We start from the raw sequence: 22,319 nt of genomic DNA on the forward strand, positions 1-22,319 counted from the left end.
GTTGCTCAGTCGTGTGCAACTCTTGCGATTCCATGGACTGTAGCTTACCAGGCTCCTCCGTCCATGGAATTTTCCAGGCAAGAGTACCGGAGTGGGTTGCCATTTCCTTCTCCATGAAGTCTTTAAAAAAAAAAAAACAAGACAAAACTGAACGTTACCTTGTTACCAGTCCTTTCTGATTGGTAAGGAGCAGAAAAGCAAAGTCCACTAACTCAGGAAGAGGCTTTGTCGGTCTAGTGCTGAGATATGTCACAAAATCCCGAAGTGTAGAGATGTAAACGAGGGACTGTAGCCTAACAAACAGGAATCACAGTGCAGTGGGGCTTGGGTTCACTTTTTTTTTGGTAACAGCTTTTCCAAGGTGTAACTGACTTAAGGTAAACTTTATATATTAATACAATAGATAACCAATAAACTGCAAAGTGAATGCTATAAGTTTTGACATGTTCAGTTCAGTTCAGTCACTCAGTGTGTCCGACTCTTAGCGACCCATGAACCGCAGCACTCCAGGCCTCCCTGTCCATCACCAACTCCCAGAGTCCACCCAAACCCATGTCCATCGAGTAGGTGATGCCATCCAACCATCTCATCCTCTGTCGTCCCCTTCTCCTCCTGCCCTCAATCTTTCCCAGCATCAGGGTCTTTTCCAATGAGTCAGCTCTTTGCATCAGGTGGCCAAAGTATTGGAGTTTCAGTTTCACCATCAGTCCTTCCAATGAACACCCAGGACTGATCTCCTTTAGGATGGACTGGTTGGATCTCCTTGCAATTCAAGGGACTCCCAAGAGTCTTCTCCAACACCACAGTTCAAAAGCATCAATTCTTCGGTGCTCAGCTTTCTTTATAGTCCAACTCTCACATCCATACATGACCACTGGAAAAACCATAGCCTTGACTAGACAGACCTTTGTTTCCAAAGTAATGTCTCTGCTTTTTAATGTGCTGTCTAGGTTGGTCATAACTTTCCTTCCAAGGAGTAAGCGTCTTTTAATTTCATGGCTTCAATCACCATCTGCAGTGATTTTGGAGCCCAGAAAAATAAAGTCAGCCACTGTTTCCCCATCTATTTGCCATGAAGTGATGGGACCGTATGCCATGATCTTAAATCACCACCAAAATCAATATTTGGGACACTTCGAATTCTACCGCTAAATAGGTGTGGGACCAAAGTGCTCCCATAGCTCTGCCAGCTCCCTTCTCTCCTTAAACTGCTACAGTCTTGCTTTTGTCCTCACCATTCCCTGGCAAGGTCACCACTCTTGCCAAGGTCAATGGATTGGGGCCAGTTCTCTGTCTTTATCCTACTCACTTCTCAGCAGCACTTGATACAGATGGCCACTCCCTTCTCCTTTTGCTTTCTTCAGAGGCACTACTGTTTCCAAATTTCCTTTCCTGGCTACTCCCTTTTCTCTTTTCCTGGCTTCTCCTCCTGAAGTCTAAATATTGCAGTGCCTCCAGGCTCAACTGTCTTTTGTCTAGACTTATTACACATCCCTGTGTTGGGAAGATCCCCTTGAGGAGGAAAATGGCAACCCTCTCCAGTATTCATGCCTGAAAAATGCCATGGACAGAAGCACCTGGCAAGCTACAGTCCAAAGGGTCACAAAGAGTTGGATACAACTGAGCGACTAAGCACACACACATGCACATAACTTTAAATATCATCCAAAACTGATGAAAATCCCCAAATCTCTCTTTTTGGCTCAAATTTCTGCCCTAAACTCATGAATCCAACTGTTTATTGGACATCCTCCCTGAGATCTCTTATGCTGCTGCTGCTGCTGCTGCTAAGTCGCTTCAGTCGTGTCCGACTCTGTGCGACCCCATAGATGGCAGCCCACCAGAGATCTCTTATAGCTATCTCAAATTAATATGCACAAAACTGAGCTTTTACTTTTTTAATTTTTAAAAATAATTTTATTTATTTTGGCTGCACTGGCTCTTTGTTGCTGTGTGAGGGCTTTCTCTAGTTGTGGCGAGCTGGGGCTACTCTTCCTGGTCGTGCACAGGTTTCTCATCGCGATGGCTTCTCTTGCTGTGCAGCACAGCTCTGGGGCACACGGGCTTCTGTAGTATGGCTCACAGGCTCTAAAGTGCAGGCTCAGTAGTTGTGGGGACTCGGTAGTTGTGGTGCATGGGCTTAGTTGCCCTGTCGCATGTGGGATCCTCCTGGACTAGGGAGCAAACTCCTACATTGTCCAGCGGATTCTTAAGCACTGGACCACCAGGGAAGTCCCTGAGCTCTTATGTTTATTCTGCAAGGCTGTATCTTTCCCAGGTTTCCCCATGTCAAGAAATCACACTATCTTCCATCTAGTTACTGAGGCCAAAACGAAAAGGTCATCTTCTCTCCATTCCCGCTCTTCATCAGCAAGCCATGTCTGCCTCAGGCGTCATTCATTCAAAAGTATACTGAGTGCACAGTATGTGCCAGGCACTCTTTTAGGCCTTCGGGATATCACTGAATAAAATGAAGGTCTCTGCTTACATTTCTAGCAGAGGAGTTACTGCTATGTTAAAATATACATCAAGGTAAAAAGTATCAGGAAGGCAGGTTTCAGCACTAAATAGACTTCATGAGGCCTCAGTGATGCGAAATTCAAGCAAATTCTTGAAGACAGTGAGAGCTCTGGCCACAAGGACTTCCAGAAGAGCATTCTGGCAGAAGGAACAGCTAAGTGTGGTGCCTTGTAGAAGCAGTGTGCTTGCTGGAGAGGCACATGGAAAAGGAAAGCAGGCTGTGAACTGGAAAGGGGTTTTTAGATCATTGGGTTTCTACTCTTGACTAAAATGGAAATCATTACAAGGTTCTGAGCAGAGGAGTGACCTGACTTGACCTATATTTTAAAAGGATGACTTTGGGTTCACACTGACGGAGGGGCATGAGATGGGAGAAATGGCAGAAGCAGAGTGACCTCTTGGAGGCGGTGAAGATTCAAACCAGGGTGATAGTAGTGGAGGTAGTGAAAATGGCTGGTTTCTGAATATATTTGACAAAAAGAGCCAGCAGGCTTTGTTAATGAACTAGACATCAGGTGTGACCAAAAAAAAAAAAAAAAAAACAACTAAGGATGACCTCAAGACTTCTGGTGTGAACTAGAAAGAGATGCTATCAACTGAGACTTTAAAACATATCCCAAATCTTCCTACTTCTCTCCACCTCTGCATCGTCTCTTTCCTCTGGACCACCAAAGTGGCCTCCTACCTGTTCTCCTGCTGTCATTCTCCTTCTCTAGTTTATCCTTCCAACCTACAGTTAATGGTAGTTTTAAAACATAAATCATTTTCCCAGAACACTCTGGGACTTCCAGAGCGGTCGGGGTCGGTGCATGTACATGCAGAATGATCCAGTGGTTAAGAATCCACTTTTCATGCAGGGAACTCCAGTTTGAACCTTGGTCAGGGAACTAAGATTCCACATGTTGAAAGGCTACCAAGCCCACAACAAAGAGCCAGCACAGCCCACCCGCCTCCACACACACACAATCCAAACGCTTTGCCGTAGCTCTGTATCATTTAGCCCCTGCTGAACTTCCTGGTCTCATCTCCCAGTCTAGACCCACTGGCCTGCTATTTCTACTTCAAATCCCTCAAACTCACTATTGCCTCGGGGCCTTGGCCCTTGCTGTTCCCTATTGCCTGGAATGCACTTCCTCAGGATATTCATATGGTTGCTTCCTCACTTAATTTCTGCCTCTATTCACAGACTATCTCCTCTAAGAACCACTACCTATTGTAGTATTGACCTCTCTTCCACCTGTCACTCTCCAACCTCTCCTTTCACTTTGTCCTCAAAGTATTTCTTAAAATTATATACGTATTTATTGTCTACCATCTTCACCAGACTATAAACACCATATGGGCAGAAATGTTGCCTTTTTCACTGATATATCCCGAGCTCCTAAAACAGTGCCTGGCTCAGAGTAGGCACTAAGTATTCATTAGATGAACATGAGGCTTAAATAAGACAATACATATTGGGAACTTAGCATGGTACCTGGCGCAGGGCTAGCAACCAGACAATGACACATTCTAAGATCTCACCCCGCCTCTCTGGCCATTCCTCCTCGTCAGGTCATTCTTGTCCTTCTCTTGGCCGTTGAATGTCGCTGTCCTCTAGGCTAAGTCCTGGGCCCTCTCCTATTCCCATTTGACACTCTCCTCCAGATGATTTCAGCTACAGATTCTTCAGTAAGGTCTATCCTAACCACCACTGGCTCCCAACCATGATTCTCTATATAGTGCCCCATTTATATTCTTTTATATCGTTAACCACAACCTGTAATTACTCATTTGTTTACTTTTGAGGAACAGTGCCTGACAACTGGAAACTGGCCTGACCCTGGAATGTAGGCCTTGGTGTTGCTAAGAGCTGGTCTGGCCCTCACATCTAGGCCATGGTGCTCTCGCACTGGTCATAAACTCACAGAACACCCAAGTCAGGCAAGGCCAACCTGTGACTGTGATGAAGTAAGATAAAGTCCATCATCTTGTCTAATCGAAGACAAAAACAAGGTTACTGTGGAAACCATAAATTCTGAACAAGTACCTCTCAGCTAAAATGAGGAGTGGCTGCTTTTTTTTTTTTTTTGCTGATTACAGCTTCAGCCATATTTCATCTCTTCCCTCAACAGGAGACTTTGTATCTGCAGGTTCCACATATTCAGATTCAAGCAACCTAGAATTAAAATATTAGGAGAGAAAATTAACTCCAGAAAGTTCCAAAAAACAAAACTAAATTTGCTGCACATTTGCAACTATTCACATAGCATTTGCATTGAATTTATAGCCATCTACATGACATTTACATTATTTTTGGTATTATAAATCATCTAGAGATGACAAAGTATAGGAGAGGATGTGTGCAGGTTTCACGCAGATATTATACCATTTTAGCCAAGAGACTTGAGCATCCTTGGATGTTGGCACATAAAGGGGTCCAGGAACCAGTGCCCCATATACCCTGAGAGACAACAGTATTAAAGTGGTATTAAGATATGCAATCATAGAGTTGTCCCCACTTCCTGGGAGTGCTCAGTCTAGATCCCCCTCTTCCTTGAATCTTCCCCCAAATCACCTAACACAAACCTTAATCCTGTCATTTTTAATTCTTTTATAAGATCTCTGCAGTTAAACTGTTTAACTAGAGGTGGTTCCTGTTTGGTCCTTGGCTGGTGGACACTGACACTTTTACTGTCCCATTCTCTATCTCTAGCCCTAATTCTAGCAGGGAGGGGCTGGCAGAGGATGTTTGCCCTACCCTAATGTTTTCACCTGCTGAAGGGCCAAGAGTTTGCTGGTTAGTACCTGGCTGCCTGGATAAAGAGTACTCTTCAAGCCTCGCTGGAGCTGAGTATTATAGGCCACAGGACATATCGACTTATGGCCAATGACATAGAAGTTAGAGAGCTGAATGTTAGCTTGGAGGTAATTTCCTCTGCCTTTCCTCCATCCTGAGGCTTGGAACATGGATAAGTGAGCTAGAGCTTCATTTCAGACTGTGAATAGGAGGATTTGGCCCCAAGAACCATGGTGCTGAGAAGTGGGGGGAGCAAGGGTTCTGAATGAATACCTGAGGGCCTGGTGGCATGACTGTCATACATGCTTTGCACTGTCTTTTGATTTGTGAGAAAAATAAACTATGTTGCTTTAAGACTAATTTTGGTTTCTGTTACAACTGAACTTAAAACTGATACACTGGGCCATCACAGGTGCTTAATATTTACAAAGTGAATGAATGTACCGATGCTCATAGCTTCAGCCACTACCCAAATGCAGATAACTTAGATTAATGTCTCCAGTTTTAATCTGAGTACCAAATCTGTATATCCAACTACTTATTTTGTCTCTCTCCTTGGATGTCTTAAAAAGCAGCTCAGATTTAACCATTCCAAAAGCAAGTTGGTGGCCTTTGACCTGTTTCTTCCACTAACTTTCTTTTCGAACAGCACTTGGTTACGCAAGCCAACAACCCTCAAAAATCTAAAATACTTTCATTTTGACCTATTTCCAAATGTCCACTTTTCTTTCATTCTGCTACCCAAGTCCATACCAACAACTCAGACTACTCAACTTGCTAATGCCATTTCCAAGCTGGTCAGCTCCATACAAAGGCGATCTTTTTGTAAAACCAATCTATGATACTCACCTGCCTAAAAAGGCAGGTATCACAGGCCCTTCAAAGGCTTGTCTTAGGAGGGAGGAGGGTTCAGGATGGGGAACACATGTATACTTGTGGCGGATTCATTTAGATATTTGTCAAAACCAATACAATATTGTAAAAAAATATTTAAAAAGTTAAAAAAAACCCAAAACCAAAGGCTTGTCTTATGACCCACATCCTTATATCCTGCACGGCCCTGAGTGCTAGCTCCTCTTCCTTCTCCCTGACTTCCCACTCTTCCCATCTCCTTAACAACACCTCTGCCTGGATTCTGCTCTCCCACCTCGCCTCCTGCTTGTCCTCAGAGCTTGTCTCAGCTGTCACCTCCCCAGACTCCAGTTATTACGTATTCCCCCACGTCTCGCTTCTTCACTTTTGACAGGTACTTTACACATATTTGTGACTTGACGAACGTGTCTCCTCTTGTAGATTTTAAATTCATTGATTTTGGCTCTCCATTATCTTTACAGTGTCTCGTATGCTGCCTGGCCCACAGGCACTCTACCAGTATTTGCTCAAAGATTGCTTTGTCACCTCCACTCTATAAATATAACCATAAACACAGGTAAAATGTTTAAAAATGACTCATGGATAGGCCATTCCTTTCTCCAACAAAACTTAGCCCTTGAATATAATGCAGCTGGTCTGGTTGATCTCTGCGGGGTAAGGGGACCCTGCTGGTTTCTTCAGACCGGGAGAAACATCTGTCAACATTCTAAATGAAGCATACACTGACTCCCAGCCTCCTCTGCACTTCGAGATGGCTGCAACACAGGGATTAAAGAAAATGCTTGTTTCCACTGCATTTATTACTAATATAAAAAAATGTTAAAAAAAATTCATTCTCAGTTCTCCAACGGCTCTCATCCCTCCCTCTTGCCCACACAACTCCTGACCCATTTCCTCAGGGCCAGTTCAAAACTGAACCTGTTCACTGCCGTTTTCACAGAAAACAACCAGTGCCAGGGATGCAGGGGAAGAAGGCTGGAAGAGGGCGACAGTACTGTCCGAGTTCCACCCGCTGGCCAGGTGGAGATTCACAGAATTCAAATGAAATGGCTGGTGGCCTCACAATGATGCAGTCTAACTAAAATGGGCTGGAGAGAGGAGAGGCCCATCTGAGCCTTTGGACGACATCGCTCGGGCCTGTGTCAATCCCGAGAAACCAACACGGGGAGGGTGAGACGACCAGGGAGGCGGTATTGTGAAGTTTCAGTTCTACCTCGTTGGGAGGTGGGGAAAGTCTAGGGGGCACCAACGGCCCCACGCATTTTGGCGGAAAAACCTACGCTAGTGTTGGGAAGTCACGAAAATGCCAAGGACACTGAGAAAGGCTACGGGGGTTGGAGGCAGGGGAATGCAGAGTTTCACAAAGCACAGTGACCACAGACCACAGCGGTGGGGATCATGCTACTGACGCAGGAACTACCAGATCCAAGAGCGGGGAGCGTGGCCTCTCAGGGAGTGACTCTGCACCAGTCATCCGCACTTGACCCCAGGTCAGCCAACCGGGTGAGCGTCACAGGGCCGCTGACCACGCTGGGGCAGGGGTGTCACACGAAAAGGACTTAAAAACAAGCAGCGAGGAGGGAATGGTAGGAAACTGCTCCAGGGCTCTCAGGAATCCAGGGCGATACCCAGGGCTGGGTGGACAGATGCACAAGAAACAGCACCAAAGAGGTTTCCTGTTCCGCAGTCAGCTGGCGAGGGGGGAAGAGGAGCCAGGAGGCAGTTGAATGGAGCAATGATGGTCCTGGAGACGTCTCTGGAGGCTGGATCAGAAGAGTGCACGCCGCACACCAGTCATGGAACACAACTCTGGACCCCCAGTGGGAGGGGGCGGTGAGGGGGTGGGCGTCACTGACTGGGGGTGGCGCGAGCAACAGCCTCACGTGGCCAGCACAGGGCTGTAGGGGAGAACGTGGCCGCCAGGCCGGGGACCCCTTCCAGTCTGGGTGGGGAGGCGGCCTCACAGCGGAGGCCCGTTGACGCCCGGGTGGTAGAAGGCACAGAGGTCCTCGTATCGACAGTGGCCCTTTTTGGCGAAGTGTCGGCAGACGGGGCGGTCAGATTTGTCTGTGAACAAGCGAAAATCGGGCAGTTTAAAATGTAAGAACGAACATATCTAACAAAAAGCAGAGATAGAGAAGGCGGTCAGACTTCCTGCTTGCTACCATTTCCAGGTATTATGGAATGACAGTCTTTCTTGTGGGAGAAAACACATTCAGGGCTACTCCTACTTCAAAAGGACAAAGGACAACCCAAAGCACAAGAGCCACGGGGATTCTAGGCATGAGGTCGCTCTGGGAGTGATGGGTATTAAATGTGTGCAGGCATAAAAAAATGGACCTCACCTTCCATAACCTGGGGTCCATCCTTGGGTGGGCAGGTATTCTTGATAAGAGACCAGCTTTTGAGCCTTCGAGGATTTCTCTGTTCTTTGTGAAAGCCTCCCCTGGAGGGACCCCCGTGGCCTGGTCCAGGAAAAGGAGGCTCGGCATTGACCCCCCACCAACCACGACCATATGGGCCAGACCTGGGGCCTAGGCCTCCCCGAATTGGGCCTCTGCCCCGGGGAGGAGGTGGGAGACTCAGCAGTGGTGGGATCATTGGTCCCCTTGATCCCGGAGGACCTCTGTGAAAAGCTGAAGAGACAGACAGACAGAGACAGAGACAGAGAGAGACACGGGAAGATGATCAATGACCAGATTAATACAGATAATGAAACCCTGATTTTGTTTTAAAAACGTTTTATTGAAGTACAATATATACACCAGAAATACACAATTTTAAGTGCACAACTCAATTATTACCAAGGTAAACACACCTATGTTCCACTAAGACAGGCTAGAGAAGGGACAGAGCCTTATTAGCCCTTCAGAAGCCCCACCTTCTTGTGCCCCTCCTCGCCTACTATCCCACCCTCCTCCCCCAAACAGCTGTCTTGACTTCTAGCACCATAGGTTAGTTTTTGAACTCTGTGCAAAGGAAATCATACAGTCTGCATTCTTTTCTGTCTGCATCCTTTGGTTCAACATAGTGTTTATGAGCTTCATCCAGGTTGCTCGTAGTAGGAGTTCCTTCATTTTCATTGCAGTGTAGTATTCTACCGCATGTACGCACAACTGATTTAGCCATTCTACTGATGGTGGACATGCTACTAGATTCCACGTTTTTGTTATCGTGTGGGGATATAACAAAAAAAATGCTGCTATTAACATTTTTATTTAAGTCTTCGGTACACACATGGATGTATTTCTGTTGAGTATATAAGTAGTAGAGGTATTATTGGATCCTTGAGTATATGTATGCTTATGTTTAAGAAATTCAGAACTTGGGTTGTTCCTATTCACACTCCCACCACCACCACAAACAAGCTGTTATTCCTTGACAACACTTGGTAAAGATCTTTTTCATTTTTGCCATTCTGGTGGGTGTGAAAAGCGGTCTTTTGTTTTGAAATTGTGATTGTAACTAACATAAAACTTGCCACTTTAGTACTTAAGTGTATATCTCTGTAGTGTTAAGTAAATTCATGTTGTTGGAAAACAGATCTCCAGAACTTTTCATCTTGCAGAATTGAAACTTAGTAGCTTCTAAACAACTCTTTCCCTCGCCTCCCCCCAGCTTCTGGCAACTACCATTCTACTTTCTGTTAGTATGAATTTAGTTACTTTATATACTTCAGATCAGTGGAACCATACAGCACTTTTTTGTGTGTCACTGGCTTAGCCTCAAGGTTCATTGGTGCTGTGGCCTGCTACAGGACTTTCTTCTTTTGAGGGGCAGAATCATATTCCACTACATGATTATACCACATTTTGTTTATCCATTCATCCATCAATGGGCATCTGGTGGCTTCCATATCCTGTCTACTGTGCACAGTGCTGCTATGAACATGGGTGTGTGACTCCCTCTTCAAGATCGTGCTTTGCATTGTTCTGGGTGAACACCCAGAAGTGGAATTGCTGGATCACATAGTAGTTCTATTTTAATTTTTGACGAATCTCCATACTGTTTTCCACTGTGGTTTCACCACTTTACAATCCCATCAACAGTACACAAAGGGTTTGGTTTCCAAGTTATATGCTTTTATCTTGCCCTTATTTGATGACTAATGATGCTGTGTTCTTGTTCATGTTTTTGGCCATTTAGATTTCAGTTTTTATTAGGTGGCTGTTCTAGTCCTTTGCCCACTTTTCTAACAGATTGTCAGAGAGTTTTTTTATATATTCAAGATTTTAACTCTTTATAAATTCAAGATTTTATTGGTTGTATTTGTTTCAAGTATCTTCTACTCTATGGCTTCCTATTAACTTCTTAATGGTGTGATTTGATTAATAGAAGTTCATATTTTCTAATGTAATTCACTTTATTTTTCCTTTATGCTTAGTGTGTTGCTTGTCTGTTTAAAAACTCTAATCTACTTTAAGACTATAAAATACATTTGTTTTCTAAAATTACTTCTTTACCCATGAATATCCAATTAACCTACCATGATTTGCTAAAAAGGCCATTATTTCAATTCCATCTTCAAGAATGAAATAACCATATGTGTGTGGGCCTGTTACTGGACTCTTTATGCCATTCTGTTCATTTATATGTCTATTTTTGGGCCAATACCACACTGTCATAACTGCTACAGCTTTAAAATAAGTCTTGATATTCAGAGTAAGCCCTTCCCCTTAAAAAATTGTCTTTGCAATTTCTCACCCTGATCCTTTGCATTTCAATACAATAATGTAGAATGCTTATTTCTACAAAAACATTGTAGGGATTATAAGTGGGAATGTAATGGATCTATGGGTTAATTTTGGAAGAACTGTCATTTTATAACATTGAGTTTTTCATTTAAGTACAGAATTCTTGATCTTTTTTTTTCTTAATCCCTTGTGGGTTTTAGTCCCTCCCTTGCTCCCTTTTCAGGACCCAATCAAAGGATCAGAGCCCCTTTCTTCTCACCTGACTTGGGGTCACCAGGCTTTCCATTGGCCATGGGGGGAGGGCCCAGAAGGCTGGGTGGTCCTAAGAGTAGACATGAAAATATGGTCATCAGAATGGACTAAAAAACTGATGATCCTGTTCTTATATGCTTTCCTTCTATTACTCATTTCTTAACCAGTAAAGCCAGATATATTTTCAACAGTGTTATGGGTTCTGACGCCCATCTATTTCCAAAGCATTTTCAGGATTTGCAACGTGGAGACTTAGCCCTGTCACGGCGTATAATGAGAAAACGATACCTACAAACTTTCTCTCTCCCTTACATTGTTGCTATCCAATAGATCCCAAGTGATTCCAGAGGTAAAACCAATCCCTCTCTTTAACTGGCCAATCAGATACTTCTCCCCTAACCCTACCCGCAAGGAGTTCACAGAAAGCTCTACTTCCACCTTCCCCATACAAGTGTGGTCACAAACTGTCATCCCAGTCATCGCAATCTGCAATTTCTCTAGGGCCCCTCTCCCCCTGACGTTTTGCGGCTGCGCACATAAGTTCTTTATCTCCTCTCCCTTCTTTAGAAAGGTTTAGAGGCCAGTTTGAAGTTGAAGATTCAAGTAAAAGAACTCATTTAGTGTTCCATCCCACACAGGCTTCTCCCCAAGCCCCCGCCCCAGCGCGTGCGCCCTTCCTCCCGTTAGAGCCCTCTCCCCCGCATCTTTTCAGCTTCTAACCCTTCGCCTCGACAGGCTGACAGGCATGTGCGCACCCCTCCAGGGCTCCTCACCGATGGGGCTCCCATCCTCCTCGTCTCCAGTCTCATCCCGCTCTGGCAGTGGGGGCTGCTGCTGCAGCTGCTGCTGCTGATTCTGCTTCTTTCGTTTCGGCATCGTGGTTGCGGCAATGGCTGCAGCGGGATTTGGAGGGCAGTGAGGAAGGGGCACGCTGGGATTCTGTTTCCGCTTCCGGGGGGCGCGGTGGACACTGAGGCTGAGGCTCCCGCCATTTCACTTCCGGAAGGCTGCGGGGAATCTTTGTGCGGCTCTTCTCGCATCAGCCGCCTCCCGCAGTCTCTGCCAGGCAGGGCAGCAATCTCAAACCTTTCCGTTGCTGCGTTGCTATAAACGCTTTGAAAAAGTTGCTAGCTCCTCCCCCTCGCTGAAAAAAAAATAAACAACCGGCTGCTCCTCTCAGTCTGCCATAGAGTCGACAGACTCTCAGGCCAGAAGGCCTGAGAAGAGAAGGCTGTCGCATCCTGAGATCGCCATATCCGGTCCCCGGTTTCTATGGTAACAGCTGCAGGCACAACTCGGTGCCCTATGACCTCCCTCCAAAAATCCTTGCCCCATCTGGGTTTCTCTCCTCGGCGGCGCTTTCATTTATGATCTGTAAGCCTGCTCCTTATCATCGTTCCCACAAGGAATCTGGGTCCCAGCAGGGCGCTGCCCAGGGCTCTCCAGACCGCCACCCGCCCTTCAAGACCTCTGACCCGGCCCCCAGTGTAGTTCAGTAACTCAGCTTCCTTCCCGGGACGCGCAGTCGCGCCTTTCCTCTAAGGCCCAGCTGGAGGATCGGTAAAGAAGCTTATGCGTGTCCACGCCCCTTTCTCCCCAGGTGGTAGGACCCGCCCTCCGCTCCACCGCCCCCTCCAGGTGAGTGGTAGCTTCTCCCCGGCGCGCAAGGTAATGATGACACGCGTCCCCCCTCCTCTGAAGGCGAGTTGGTAGCGTCCGTGACGAAGTTAGCCCGATCCTCCCACGCGCGCCTCCTTCCTCGCCGCCGCAGCGCCCTCTCAGTGCCACTGGCTCTCACGTGCGGGTAGCCTACCCTGCATCATCCTCTCGCCTCGCTCTCACTGGGACGTGGCTGTATTTCCCCGTTGTCTTCCACCCGGGCCGCCCGGGCGCAGCGGCCGGGCCCGCCCGCTGACGTCACCTTCCAGCCCCGCCCCCTCCAGGGTCCCGGGCCCTTGCGGCGGGGGCTGCCCCGGGGGGAGTCAGTTGAGGCGGCGGGAGCTCGGCGGAGGGCGGGCCAGGTGACTGGTCCGGGCCATGCCGAGGAAGAAGCCTTTCAGCGTGAAGCAGAAGAAAAAGCAGTTGCAGGACAAGCGGGAGCGGAAGCGAGGTCAGTGCGGGAGCCGGAGGAGGGGGCGGGGCTCGGACTCCCGCACATCTGGAAGGAGGGGTGTGCCCGCCTCACCTCTGGGAGGCGTGGGAGGGGGTGGCGGCCGCGTGCCGATGCGCGTGGGCGACCGCGGAGGGGATTCCCTCACCCCAGCCCCCTACCTCTGGAAGGGGTGGGGAAGGATGGAGAGTTGGGGGAGGGGAATCCCTCCAGCTCCAACGGGGCGCCATCCCCGCAGATCCCTGGAGGAGGAGTGCCTCCCCCCACGCACATCCGGGAGGGTCCTGGGCAGAGTAGGTGGGAGGGCCGGGTCTCAAAAGAAGTGCGGTAGTGTGGGGAGGAGCCAGGCCGACCGGGGAGGGGGTCTTTTGGCCCCTGAGAACTGGCCAGCACTGGCGTCACCGGCTCCTCCCCGCAGGGCTTCAAGATGGGCTGCGATCCAGTTCCAACAGCCGCAGCGGGAGCCGAGAGCGGCGGGAGGAGCAAACCGACACCTCGGACGGGGAGTCTGTGACCCATCACATCCGCAGGCTCAACCAGCAACCTTCCCAAGGGCTGGGCCCGCGAGGCTATGACCCAAATCGGTGAGAGTGGGCGGGGGGCTCTGGCCCAGGTTTCCCCGCCTACCCGGAAGTCAGAGCGTTGGGGGAAAGCAGGCTGCTGCTGGTGGAGGCTTGAAACTGGAGATGGGGGAGGGCTGGGATACCACGGTTCTCCACGGGCCGCTAGGGCACAAGGGAAGCTTGTGGAGCGGGCCACAATCTTCCCTTCCGCAGAACCTGGAGAGCGTTTGGCTTTTTCTGGACGAAACTTAGGGAAGGCCCGTTGTTGCACGATAGAGATTTGGGGGAGGGCCGACTGAGAAGCGAGACCTGAAGTCTGGAGAAAAGAGTTTGTGGCCAAGGATTGCGATGGATGCTGTGGTCCCTTCCCTGTTAGATACCGGCTGCATTTTGAGCGAGACAGCCGGGAGGAAGTGGAGAGGAGAAAGAGAGCTGCCCGGGAGCAAGTGCTACAGCCCGTCAGTGCTGAGCTGCTGGAGCTGGACATCCGAGAGGTCTACCAGCCCGGCTCTGGTGAGTGAGAGCCCAGCGCCTGGATGCTTGGGACAGGCAGTGGGCTGGGGAAAGGAGTTTGGAAGAGTAAGAGCCGACTGGGAGGAAGAAGGGGTCTGGGAGACATGCACGCTTTAGTCTTGAAACTATCCTGAAACTTATTTGGACTTTTTCTTGATTATTCAGTCCTGGACTTTCCCCGACGTCCCCCTTGGAGCTATGAGATGTCTAAGGAGCAACTGATGAGCCAGGAGGAACGGAGCTTCCAGGAGTATCTTGGGAAGATTCATGGGGCTTACACCTCTGAGAAACTCAGCTACTTTGAGCACAATCTGGAGGTGAGACTAGAGTGGGGGCAGGAGTGGGGCATAGTCACCCATGGCCAAATTGGTTTGAGTCAGGCAGGAGAGTGACTCTGGGCTCAAGTTCTCTTTCACTGATTTTGTCTTTTCAGACATGGAGGCAGCTGTGGCGAGTGTTAGAGATGTCTGATATTGTTTTGCTGATTACTGATATCCGACATCCAGTGAGTCCTGGGATGAGGGTGGGCAAGGGGCAGGAGGGAGGGAGGTCCTGGTGGGGTAAAGGGCAGAGGCAGTAGTTGGGAGACAGACAGGTAATCCCTTCCTTTCCAGTCTCCTCTACCCTGCTGAAGTCTGCAGTTGGGAACTCGGTTTTTATTCATCAGTGTCAGAGCCTGTCACTCCTCCTCTGGCCAACCACCCCGCCTGTTCTTTAACCCTTTGATGGAAAACTGTTCCTGTTTCCTAGCACACCAGGGCTAATAGGAAGTCTCAGTGTGGAGCTCCAGGGGAGTCTGTGAAGTGGGCTTCCCTGCCATATGAGTCTCTACAGAACTCAGCCTCACTTGGGATGCTAGGGTAGTGGTTAAGGCTCTAGACAAGCTGCTGGACGGCTCTCCTGTGATCTGACTGTGCTGCTTCACTGTTGTTCTCCAGGGGGAGAAAGGGAGGTCTGAAGTCTGTGTGGATATTTAGGTTGGAGATCATTAACATGTACACATACCCCCTACGTAGTCGGAGACATACGTGTGCATTCACACACTCACTTAAACAGCTACGCATGCTCAGTGCAAACCTCATACGTGCATGCCGGCACATAAGCTTGTGTACACATGCAGACAGAAGTGTGTGTAAAACTAGATATTGATTTTTATCCCAGCCCTCATCCCTGTGAGTGATTCTAGCATTTATCCCCCGTTGCTAGGTCCGCTTCCTTGTTTTTAGCTATTTACCATCCCTGATCGGGCCCACAGGGAATGCCCAGAGACACACATACAGGTGATGCTCACCGCTGCTTTGTCTCCCTAGTTCAGTTTGGCTGATCTGTCCTTGTTGCCCCAGAATCTGCTACTACCAGGTTCTTCTCTCCAAGCTGTGCTTGGTGAGTAGGGCGCTGCAGGCAGAGAACTGTGGGTTGACCTTGCATCACTCCCTCCTCTTATATCCTGTTCCAGGTTGTGAATTTCCCACCAGCACTTTACGAGTACGTGACTGGAGAGCTTGGGCTGGCCCTGGTGCTTGTCCTGAACAAGGTGGATCTGGCCCCCCCAGCTCTCGTGGTTGCCTGGAAGCATTATTTCCATCAACACTATCCCCAACTCCACATTGTTCTTTTCACCTCTTTCCCTCGGGATCCCCGCACCCCACAGGACCCTAGCAGCGGTGAGTGGGCAGTGAGGAGGGCAGTGTGGGAGATGTGGCGGGGGAGGCGGGGCAGGGGACAAAAGGGAGGCCCTGATCTGGGGTCTGAGGGTGGTGGGAGAGAGGGGGTACCTGAGCCCCATGGGGTGAGCTCATGTTTTTGCACCCTCTGATCTCAGTCTTGAAGAAGAGTCGGAGGCAGGGAAGAGGATGGACTCGGGCTCTGGGGCCAGAGCAGCTGCTGAGAGCCTGTGAAGCCATCACTGCTGGGAAAGGTATGTGCCCCTTCGAGGCGAGGCATGGGGGCCAGTGGGGGGGACCCAGGGCCCCAAATCATTTTGCATACCTTCCCTCTAGTATCGACTCAGGCAAGAGGCCACAGGGAAGGCCAAGAGAAGAAGCTGCCTGACTTGGTAGGACAAGAGAGGCAGCCGGGAGGCAGGAGCCCCTGTGGCTGACTGCCTTCAGTCTTGCTGATGCTTTTTAGAGACTCAGAAATGCACCCAATTCCAGGGTGGGGTCAAGTGAAGGCTGGGGATGTTGCTTTTATGCAGCTTGGCTCTGCGAGATCCAGAGGGAGCCATTTACCTCGACTGTGCAGAGCACTGTCTCCGCCATCATGGGCAGCGGCCCTGGGGAGAACTACCTCCTCTTTCTCCTTCCCTGCACAGTGGACCTGAGCAGCTGGCGGGAGAAGATTGCCCGGGATGTGGCCGGGGCCACCTGGGGTAACGGCTCCGGGGAGGAGGAGGAAGAGGAGGACGGGCCCGCCGTCCTGGTGGAGCAGCAGACTGACTCCGCGATGGAGCCGACAGGCCCCGCGCGGGAGCGCTACAAGGACGGGGTGGCGACCATCGGCTGCGTGGGTAAGGAAGTAGCGGCTGCCTAGGAGGCACAGGGTTTCAGTATTTGGGAAATAGAGAAGGTGGTCAGGTCTCTTTAGGCTCCAGGGTCTCTGAGGCCAGAGGAGGCTGTCTGCGGTGGCAGAATGATCACAGGACACCTGAGTTAAGTTTGCCTTCTTAGCTTATTGATCTCGAGCAAGGGATCTACCAACTCTCAGTCTCAGTGACTTTGATTTGAAAAATGAGGACAGTGATGCTCAGTTAAAAGAATGGATGGGAAGAAGCAGGAGAAGAGTATAGAGAGAGCTTAAAAAAGTCTAACAAATAGTGATAATAGTAATAACAATAAATGTTAAAATTGTGTGATGCCTGATGTGAAGTGGTCACTGCTATGTAACTTACATATTAAGTTTTTTAGTTGTAATAATTAGTCCATCATAAATCATAGCAAGAGCTTAGCAAGTATCAGGTTTCTTCTTGGTCTTAACTCTTTTAGTCTGTTGTAAAGAGAATCTTCTCTTAATTAAGAGCTTTGTCTCTGCTCTCAATGGGGGATAAAGGAATGTAAATGGTAGGGATGGGCAAGACAAAGCAGAGAGTGTGGTCAGAGGAGGTCCCAGTTTAGGGGAGAAATGAGACTTGCTCAGAACAGAGGCAGAGGTGGGGAGACAGGTCAGGATATATTTTGAAGGTAGAAAACACAAGATTGCTGAGGAGTTGCACTTGGGTTGCATAAGAGAAAGCAAAGAATAAAGAAGGACTTACAAAGTTTTATACTGAGCAGCGGGAACACTGAAGAGGAGCAGATTTGGAGGGATTGGGGAAGGGAATCAAATTAAGTTTGAGAGTCTTTTTAAATATCCCAGGTGGAGACGCTGACTAGGCAGTGGGCCAGGAGCTTAGAGGAGAGAACTGGAGATTTGAATTTGAATGAGATTTAATCTTGGGAAGCCAGTAGTGGACATAAATGGTGATTAAAGCCATGGGATGGGATGAGATATGGGAGAGGAGATAGATGGAGAAGAGACTAGGCTAGTATTTAGAGGCTGGGCAAAGCAGAATGAAATCAAGAGTGTTCCAACAGGCAAATGAAGAAAGTTTGGAGAGGAGAGGAGGGCTCAGTCGTGTTGACTGTCTCTGACAGGTCAAGAGCGGTAAGAACAGAGGCTTGCTCAGCAAGTTGGGCAACATGGAGATCAGCGATTTTGTGGGTGGAGAAGAGAAAGCCAGATTAGGGTGGCGGACGAGAGGATGGGGAATGACATGATAATGTTGGATGAGAAAGGAGCTAGACACAACAGCATCCATACTGTACAATCCCATTTGTGAAAGGCTCCAAAGCTGTAGAATTGAACTCCACCAGCCATTCAGGATTCACAGGCCACAGAACTGAAAGGAAAGTGAAGAAGCAGAATTCCGTACCCCTTGGGATCAGGCTCCCATGAGCACAGGGAGAGGGTTATGATCAAGAAGGAACGGATGGGGCCTCTGAGGAAGTGAGTCACTCTGCTCAGGATGACGTGGGGGTTCATCAGGCATGTTTATGTTTTACATGTTTTGTGTGTGTGTTATAATTTATAGTCACAAAGAAGATGGTGTGAAGAAGTGGTGGCAAAAAATAGACAAGTCTTAAGGAGTTTTATTAAGGAGTTTTATTATAAAGGGGAGAGAAGAATGGAGTTGTCAAAGGAGAGTTGTCTCCCCAGCCCCTTTCGAGAGGAAATATAATCAAGGAGCCCATGGCTAGGGAGAGCTAACTGTACTGTTTCATTTTATATAAGGGACCTGAGACTCCCCGGAGTTTGGTACCTGTGGATATACCAGCTGTGCGTGAGTGTGTTGTAAAGAGAGCACAGTCAGCACCAGGGTGCATCTTTGCCTGGCCTCAGTCAGCTGCTGACCGGGCAGAGTTGCATTTTACGAGGCTGGAGTTTTGCCAGATGACTAAGAAGAAGGGGAGAGGCAGGGCCAGGGAGTTGAAGCTCCTTGAAAGGGACTGGCTGTCGCGCTGGACCGTGGAATCTAAGTTGAATAAGAAGGGAGGTGAGAGCATGAGCCCATGTTGGTCAGGGTCAGAGGCTCATTGGAATAGAGGATCCAGAATAAGTGAGCTGGAAAGGTGAGGTGTCGGGCAGAGAGAGAGGTGCTTGTAGGTGGGATTTGGAAGGTGTGAAGTGACAGGCCCAGGGTAAGACCACAGAGCGGGGTGGAGGAAACCTCTGGGAGATCCTGGCACTGGGAGGCCAGAGCCTGGTTTGTAACTTGTGACGTTGTACCGCTTCTGTCCTTCCTTTCTGCGCCTTAGTTTCCCATTCATCTATAGCTACAGCACCATGTCCTACCTGTCACAGAGTAAGGATCTGTCAGTGTTAATTTTCCTTGTCTTCCTTAGGTTTCCCCAATGTGGGCAAGTCCTCGCTGATCAACGGGCTGGTAGGCCGGAAGGTTGTGAGTGTCTCCAGAACTCCGGGCCACACCCGATACTTTCAGACCTACTTTCTCACTCCCTCCGTGAAGCTCTGTGACTGTCCCGGCCTCATATTCCCCTCGCTTCTGCCCAGGCAGTTGCAGGTACGAGGGCAGAGGGCCAGCAGTGGGGAGAAGGCAGGAGATCGAGGCAGGTGCTGAGTGCTCTTACCTCCCCTCAGGTCCTGGCGGGGATCTACCCTATCGCCCAGATCCAGGAGCCGTACACCGCTGTGGGCTACCTGGCCTCCCGCATCCCCGTGCAGGCCCTGCTCCATCTGCGCCACCCAGAGGCCGAGGACCCCTCTGCAGAACACCCCTGGTGTGCCTGGGACATCTGTGAAGGTGGGCTCCACGTGCCTGGCTTTCCTTCCCTGGCCCTATCTCTTCTTCTGTCCTTCCTCAGAGGTCCTGCCATCCTGATGGGGCAGCTGGCTGGTCACCCATAGACCCTGTCTCAGGGCCAGCAAGATCTTGGGCCTGGAATATTCTGGGAGAAACTGGAAGGACTGTATTAGGGGTGTGGGATGATGGTGACTGGGCCCAGTTGATGGTCTTCCATCCCCATCCTTCTCTCCTTCCAGCCTGGGCAGAGAAACGTGGTTACAAGACAGCCAAGGCCGCCCGAAACGATGTGTACAGAGCGGCCAACAGCCTCCTGCGGCTGGCGCTGGATGGCCGCCTCAGCCTGTGTTTTCATCCCCCGGGCTACAATGAGCAGAAAGGTCAGTCAGCCGGTGATCCTCCCCAGCCCCTGCTGTAGGAGAGGCAGAAGGGTGTGGGCTTTGTGGCCACACTGTGTGAGGATTCGGATTCTGCCCCCATCGGCCAGCTCTGTGTGACTAAGTAGGTCTGAGATGACTTTCCAATCTGCAAAACCAGGGTGCTTAGTTGCTCCTGGCAAGGAGGTGGTCAAGATGGGAGTTAATGTGTGCAAAGCTTCTGTTCTGTGCCCAGCACAGGAGAGGGTGAATGAATGAGTGCACAAATGAATGCCAGCAGCTATAAAATGGTTGTCATTCTTAGTCTTTGCCTCTTCCCCATCTTTGCCTGGCGTTAGTTTCTTGCTCAAAACTCTCCACCATTCTTTTTCTGTTTTGGTTCCCCAGGCACCTGGGAGTCCCATCCAGAGACCATGGAGCTGGTGGTTTTGCAGGGCAGGGTGGGGCCAGCGGGTGACGAGGAGGAGGAGGAAGAGGAAGAGCTGAGCAGCTCCTGTGAGGAGGAGGGAGAGGAGGACCGGGATGCGGATGAGGAGGGGGAAGGGGATGAGGACACCCCAACCTCGGCTCCAGGGTCCAGCCTGGCCGCCCGAAACCCTTATGCCCTGCTGGGCGAGGACGAGTGCTGAGTCCCTGCCCTACTCCATCTCCCCACCTCCCCAGTATCTTTGCTTTTGGACTGACCCGGGGGTCTCTCCCGTCTGCCGCCCCAGTTGTGAATAAAGATTGTCTGCTTTGTAGCCCCTTCCCTAGATGGACTGAGGTGAGAGCAGCTCTCAGGCTGACAGCTGTGGGAGGCTGGCTGCTCTTCTCCCTTCTCTTTTCGTGCATTCTCTTTGCAAAAGAAGAGTTCTCTTAGGAGTTAATTCAGTGGGTTCTGAGGCCCAAAACCACTCCCTCTGCTCATGCTCCCACTTGTACCTTAGGAACTGTGTCATCAACATGGTGAGGGGAGGTCATTTCAGGCTTCTGAGGCCTGGTCAAAGTCCAGTCCCCTTTGGTCCCTCTGGTGTTGGAACAACCCCTATGCGCCCCCTGCTGTCAGTCCTGGGTTATACCAGGAACTTCTGGGAGAAGCAGCAGTAAGAGATGTCACAGCTGATGTCTCCAAGTGAGATTTTTTAACAGGATTTATTCAAATTCAACAAATATTTATTGAGGTCTAACTGTGTCTAGACTTACGCTAAGCACTGAGCATATAAAGCTGCACAAACAGGCCTGACCTAAATATACAGCCTGGCCATGATCAAGACCTCATTAATCAGGCACCCAACTTTTTGAATTAAGATGGGTGTATAATGTTCTCCAAATCCTTAGGGCTCATACGGTATAATTCTAGAACTTCCTGTTGGTGGAGATACTTAGCTAAGACTTGATGCTTGTGAAAATGTTAATTAAATGTGTACGAGTAGTCTTAATTACTGGCAAATAAGTGGGGTGCACATTTATGATCTGAGCAGAAGAGCCCTGTAAGTGCAGTATTAAGTCTCATTATAGAGCTTTAACACTAAGGGTCTGCTAGATTCAAATGGGAGGACACACACCCAGCCTCCTGAATCCCATTTACCCTGGTTTGGGATGGAGCCAAGGAGACCCAGTGCATGGTCTGGGCTGTCTTATGATATCAGGTGCAATTCAGCAGAGGTCAGCTCTTCTGTGAGTCAGGGCGCTTTAGGCCTTGCTGTACATCCCCCTTGATAAGCAAGCAGCTGGACTCCTAGATTTCATTCTTGGAGAAAAGGAAGAATGAGCTTTGGTTCATTGGCTGCCACAATGTTGTCTGGGTTGGTGGTAGCAAAAAGTGTTATTTGATAGGTTAGCCATCCGGAGTAGGGGTGAGGAGAAGAGGGCGTATGATTCCTCTCTCTAAAGCGTTCTGTTCCAGTTCTGGGTCTCAGGCTACTTTTCATTCCAGCAGAGACCCAGTCACCCCAGGAGCAAAAGGGGCTGAGGTGAACTGGCCCATATTTGGGTCATTTCTTCCAGCTCCCTCCTCCTCTGGTGCCAGTGAGGACATAAGCCCTGGAATTTGCATTCCAGCGCAAAGTTTAAATACAGCATGTGAATGTGTGCGAAAGTTGCCCACAATGTGCTGTAAAAGAGAAAAAGTTTCAGTGGAGAGAAAAACCCACCTGTCTCCCATCTTGCACTTTGTACCCTCAGGGCTAGGTCTGTTGACAGAAAAAGGGGGACCCTTACTGAGCATCCTGTGAAGGTTCGTAATGGTCAGGGAAGCTCAGGGGACTTCTCTACTGCTGGAGGTGAGATGGGGACATTGGAATTGTCTCAAAAAGTAGAGAAAAGTGAGAAAAATCAGAATTCTATTTAAGCCCTTGTCT

The 22,319-nt window shown here is 49.2% G+C and overlaps 2 protein-coding genes across 9 annotated transcripts; one reads left to right on the forward strand and one right to left on the reverse strand.

The window, feature by feature from the left end:
* Window positions 1-6,954: 6,954 nt before the first annotated feature.
* On the reverse strand, window positions 6,955-13,070 carry PRR3 (proline rich 3). 7 transcript variants are annotated; one of them, XM_086369618.1, is made up of 5 exons: window positions 12,932-13,070; window positions 11,892-12,262; window positions 11,126-11,188; window positions 8,518-8,808; window positions 6,955-8,239 (listed from the first exon to the last, which is right to left on the reverse strand). In XM_086369618.1, exons 2-5 carry the CDS (start codon window positions 11,992-11,994, stop codon window positions 8,133-8,135), a joined length of 564 nt encoding a protein of 187 aa, XP_086225744.1. In that variant the 5' UTR covers window positions 11,995-12,262; window positions 12,932-13,070; the 3' UTR covers window positions 6,955-8,132. The 7 variants fall into 7 exon arrangements, with proteins under 7 accessions (XP_086225744.1, XP_086225742.1, XP_086225743.1 ...); XM_086369616.1 differs by having other exon boundaries at window positions 11,874-12,262; window positions 12,932-12,992; XM_086369617.1 differs by lacking the exon at window positions 8,518-8,808 and having other exon boundaries at window positions 11,874-12,262.
* Window positions 12,618-20,720, forward strand: GNL1 (G protein nucleolar 1). 2 transcript variants are annotated; one of them, XM_086369540.1, is made up of 12 exons: window positions 12,618-12,756; window positions 13,647-13,812; window positions 14,168-14,304; window positions 14,470-14,621; window positions 14,738-14,809; window positions 15,761-15,968; window positions 16,127-16,222; window positions 16,619-16,813; window positions 19,185-19,363; window positions 19,441-19,603; window positions 19,843-19,983; window positions 20,368-20,720. In XM_086369540.1, exons 4-12 carry the CDS (start codon window positions 14,508-14,510, stop codon window positions 20,607-20,609), a joined length of 1,410 nt encoding a protein of 469 aa, XP_086225666.1. In that variant the 5' UTR covers window positions 12,618-12,756; window positions 13,647-13,812; window positions 14,168-14,304; window positions 14,470-14,507; the 3' UTR covers window positions 20,610-20,720. The 2 variants fall into 2 exon arrangements, with proteins under 2 accessions (XP_086225666.1, XP_086225665.1); XM_086369539.1 differs by lacking the exon at window positions 12,618-12,756 and adding an exon at window positions 13,103-13,228.
* Window positions 20,721-22,319: the final 1,599 nt, after the last annotated feature.

This window comes from Bos grunniens, chromosome 23, assembly GCF_055505025.1.
Source record: "Bos grunniens cultivar Pamir isolate PY7600 chromosome 23, Bosgru_T2T1.0, whole genome shotgun sequence".
Taxonomy (NCBI): domain Eukaryota; kingdom Metazoa; phylum Chordata; class Mammalia; order Artiodactyla; family Bovidae; genus Bos; species Bos grunniens.

Bases quoted from the DNA above. Each gene is read 5' to 3' on its own strand.
- PRR3 (XM_086369616.1), bottom strand. From the start codon at position 11,994: ATGCCGAAACGAAAGAAGCAGAATCAGCAGCAGCAGCTGCAGCAGCAG. The intron at 11,189-11,873 runs GTGCGCACATGC...GTCTACTCTTAG, and splicing joins CGGTGAGGAGCCCTGGAGGG to GACCACCCAGCCTTCTGGGC. The intron at 8,809-11,125 runs GTGAGAAGAAAG...CTGTCTCTTCAG, and splicing joins GCCTGGTGACCCCAAGTCAG to CTTTTCACAGAGGTCCTCCG.
- GNL1 (XM_086369539.1), top strand. From the start codon at position 13,156: ATGCCGAGGAAGAAGCCTTTCAGCGTGAAGCAGAAGAAAAAGCAGTTG. The intron at 13,813-14,167 runs GTGAGAGTGGGC...CTTCCCTGTTAG, and splicing joins CGAGGCTATGACCCAAATCG to ATACCGGCTGCATTTTGAGC. The intron at 14,810-15,760 runs GTGAGTCCTGGG...ATCCTGTTCCAG, and splicing joins TTACTGATATCCGACATCCA to GTTGTGAATTTCCCACCAGC.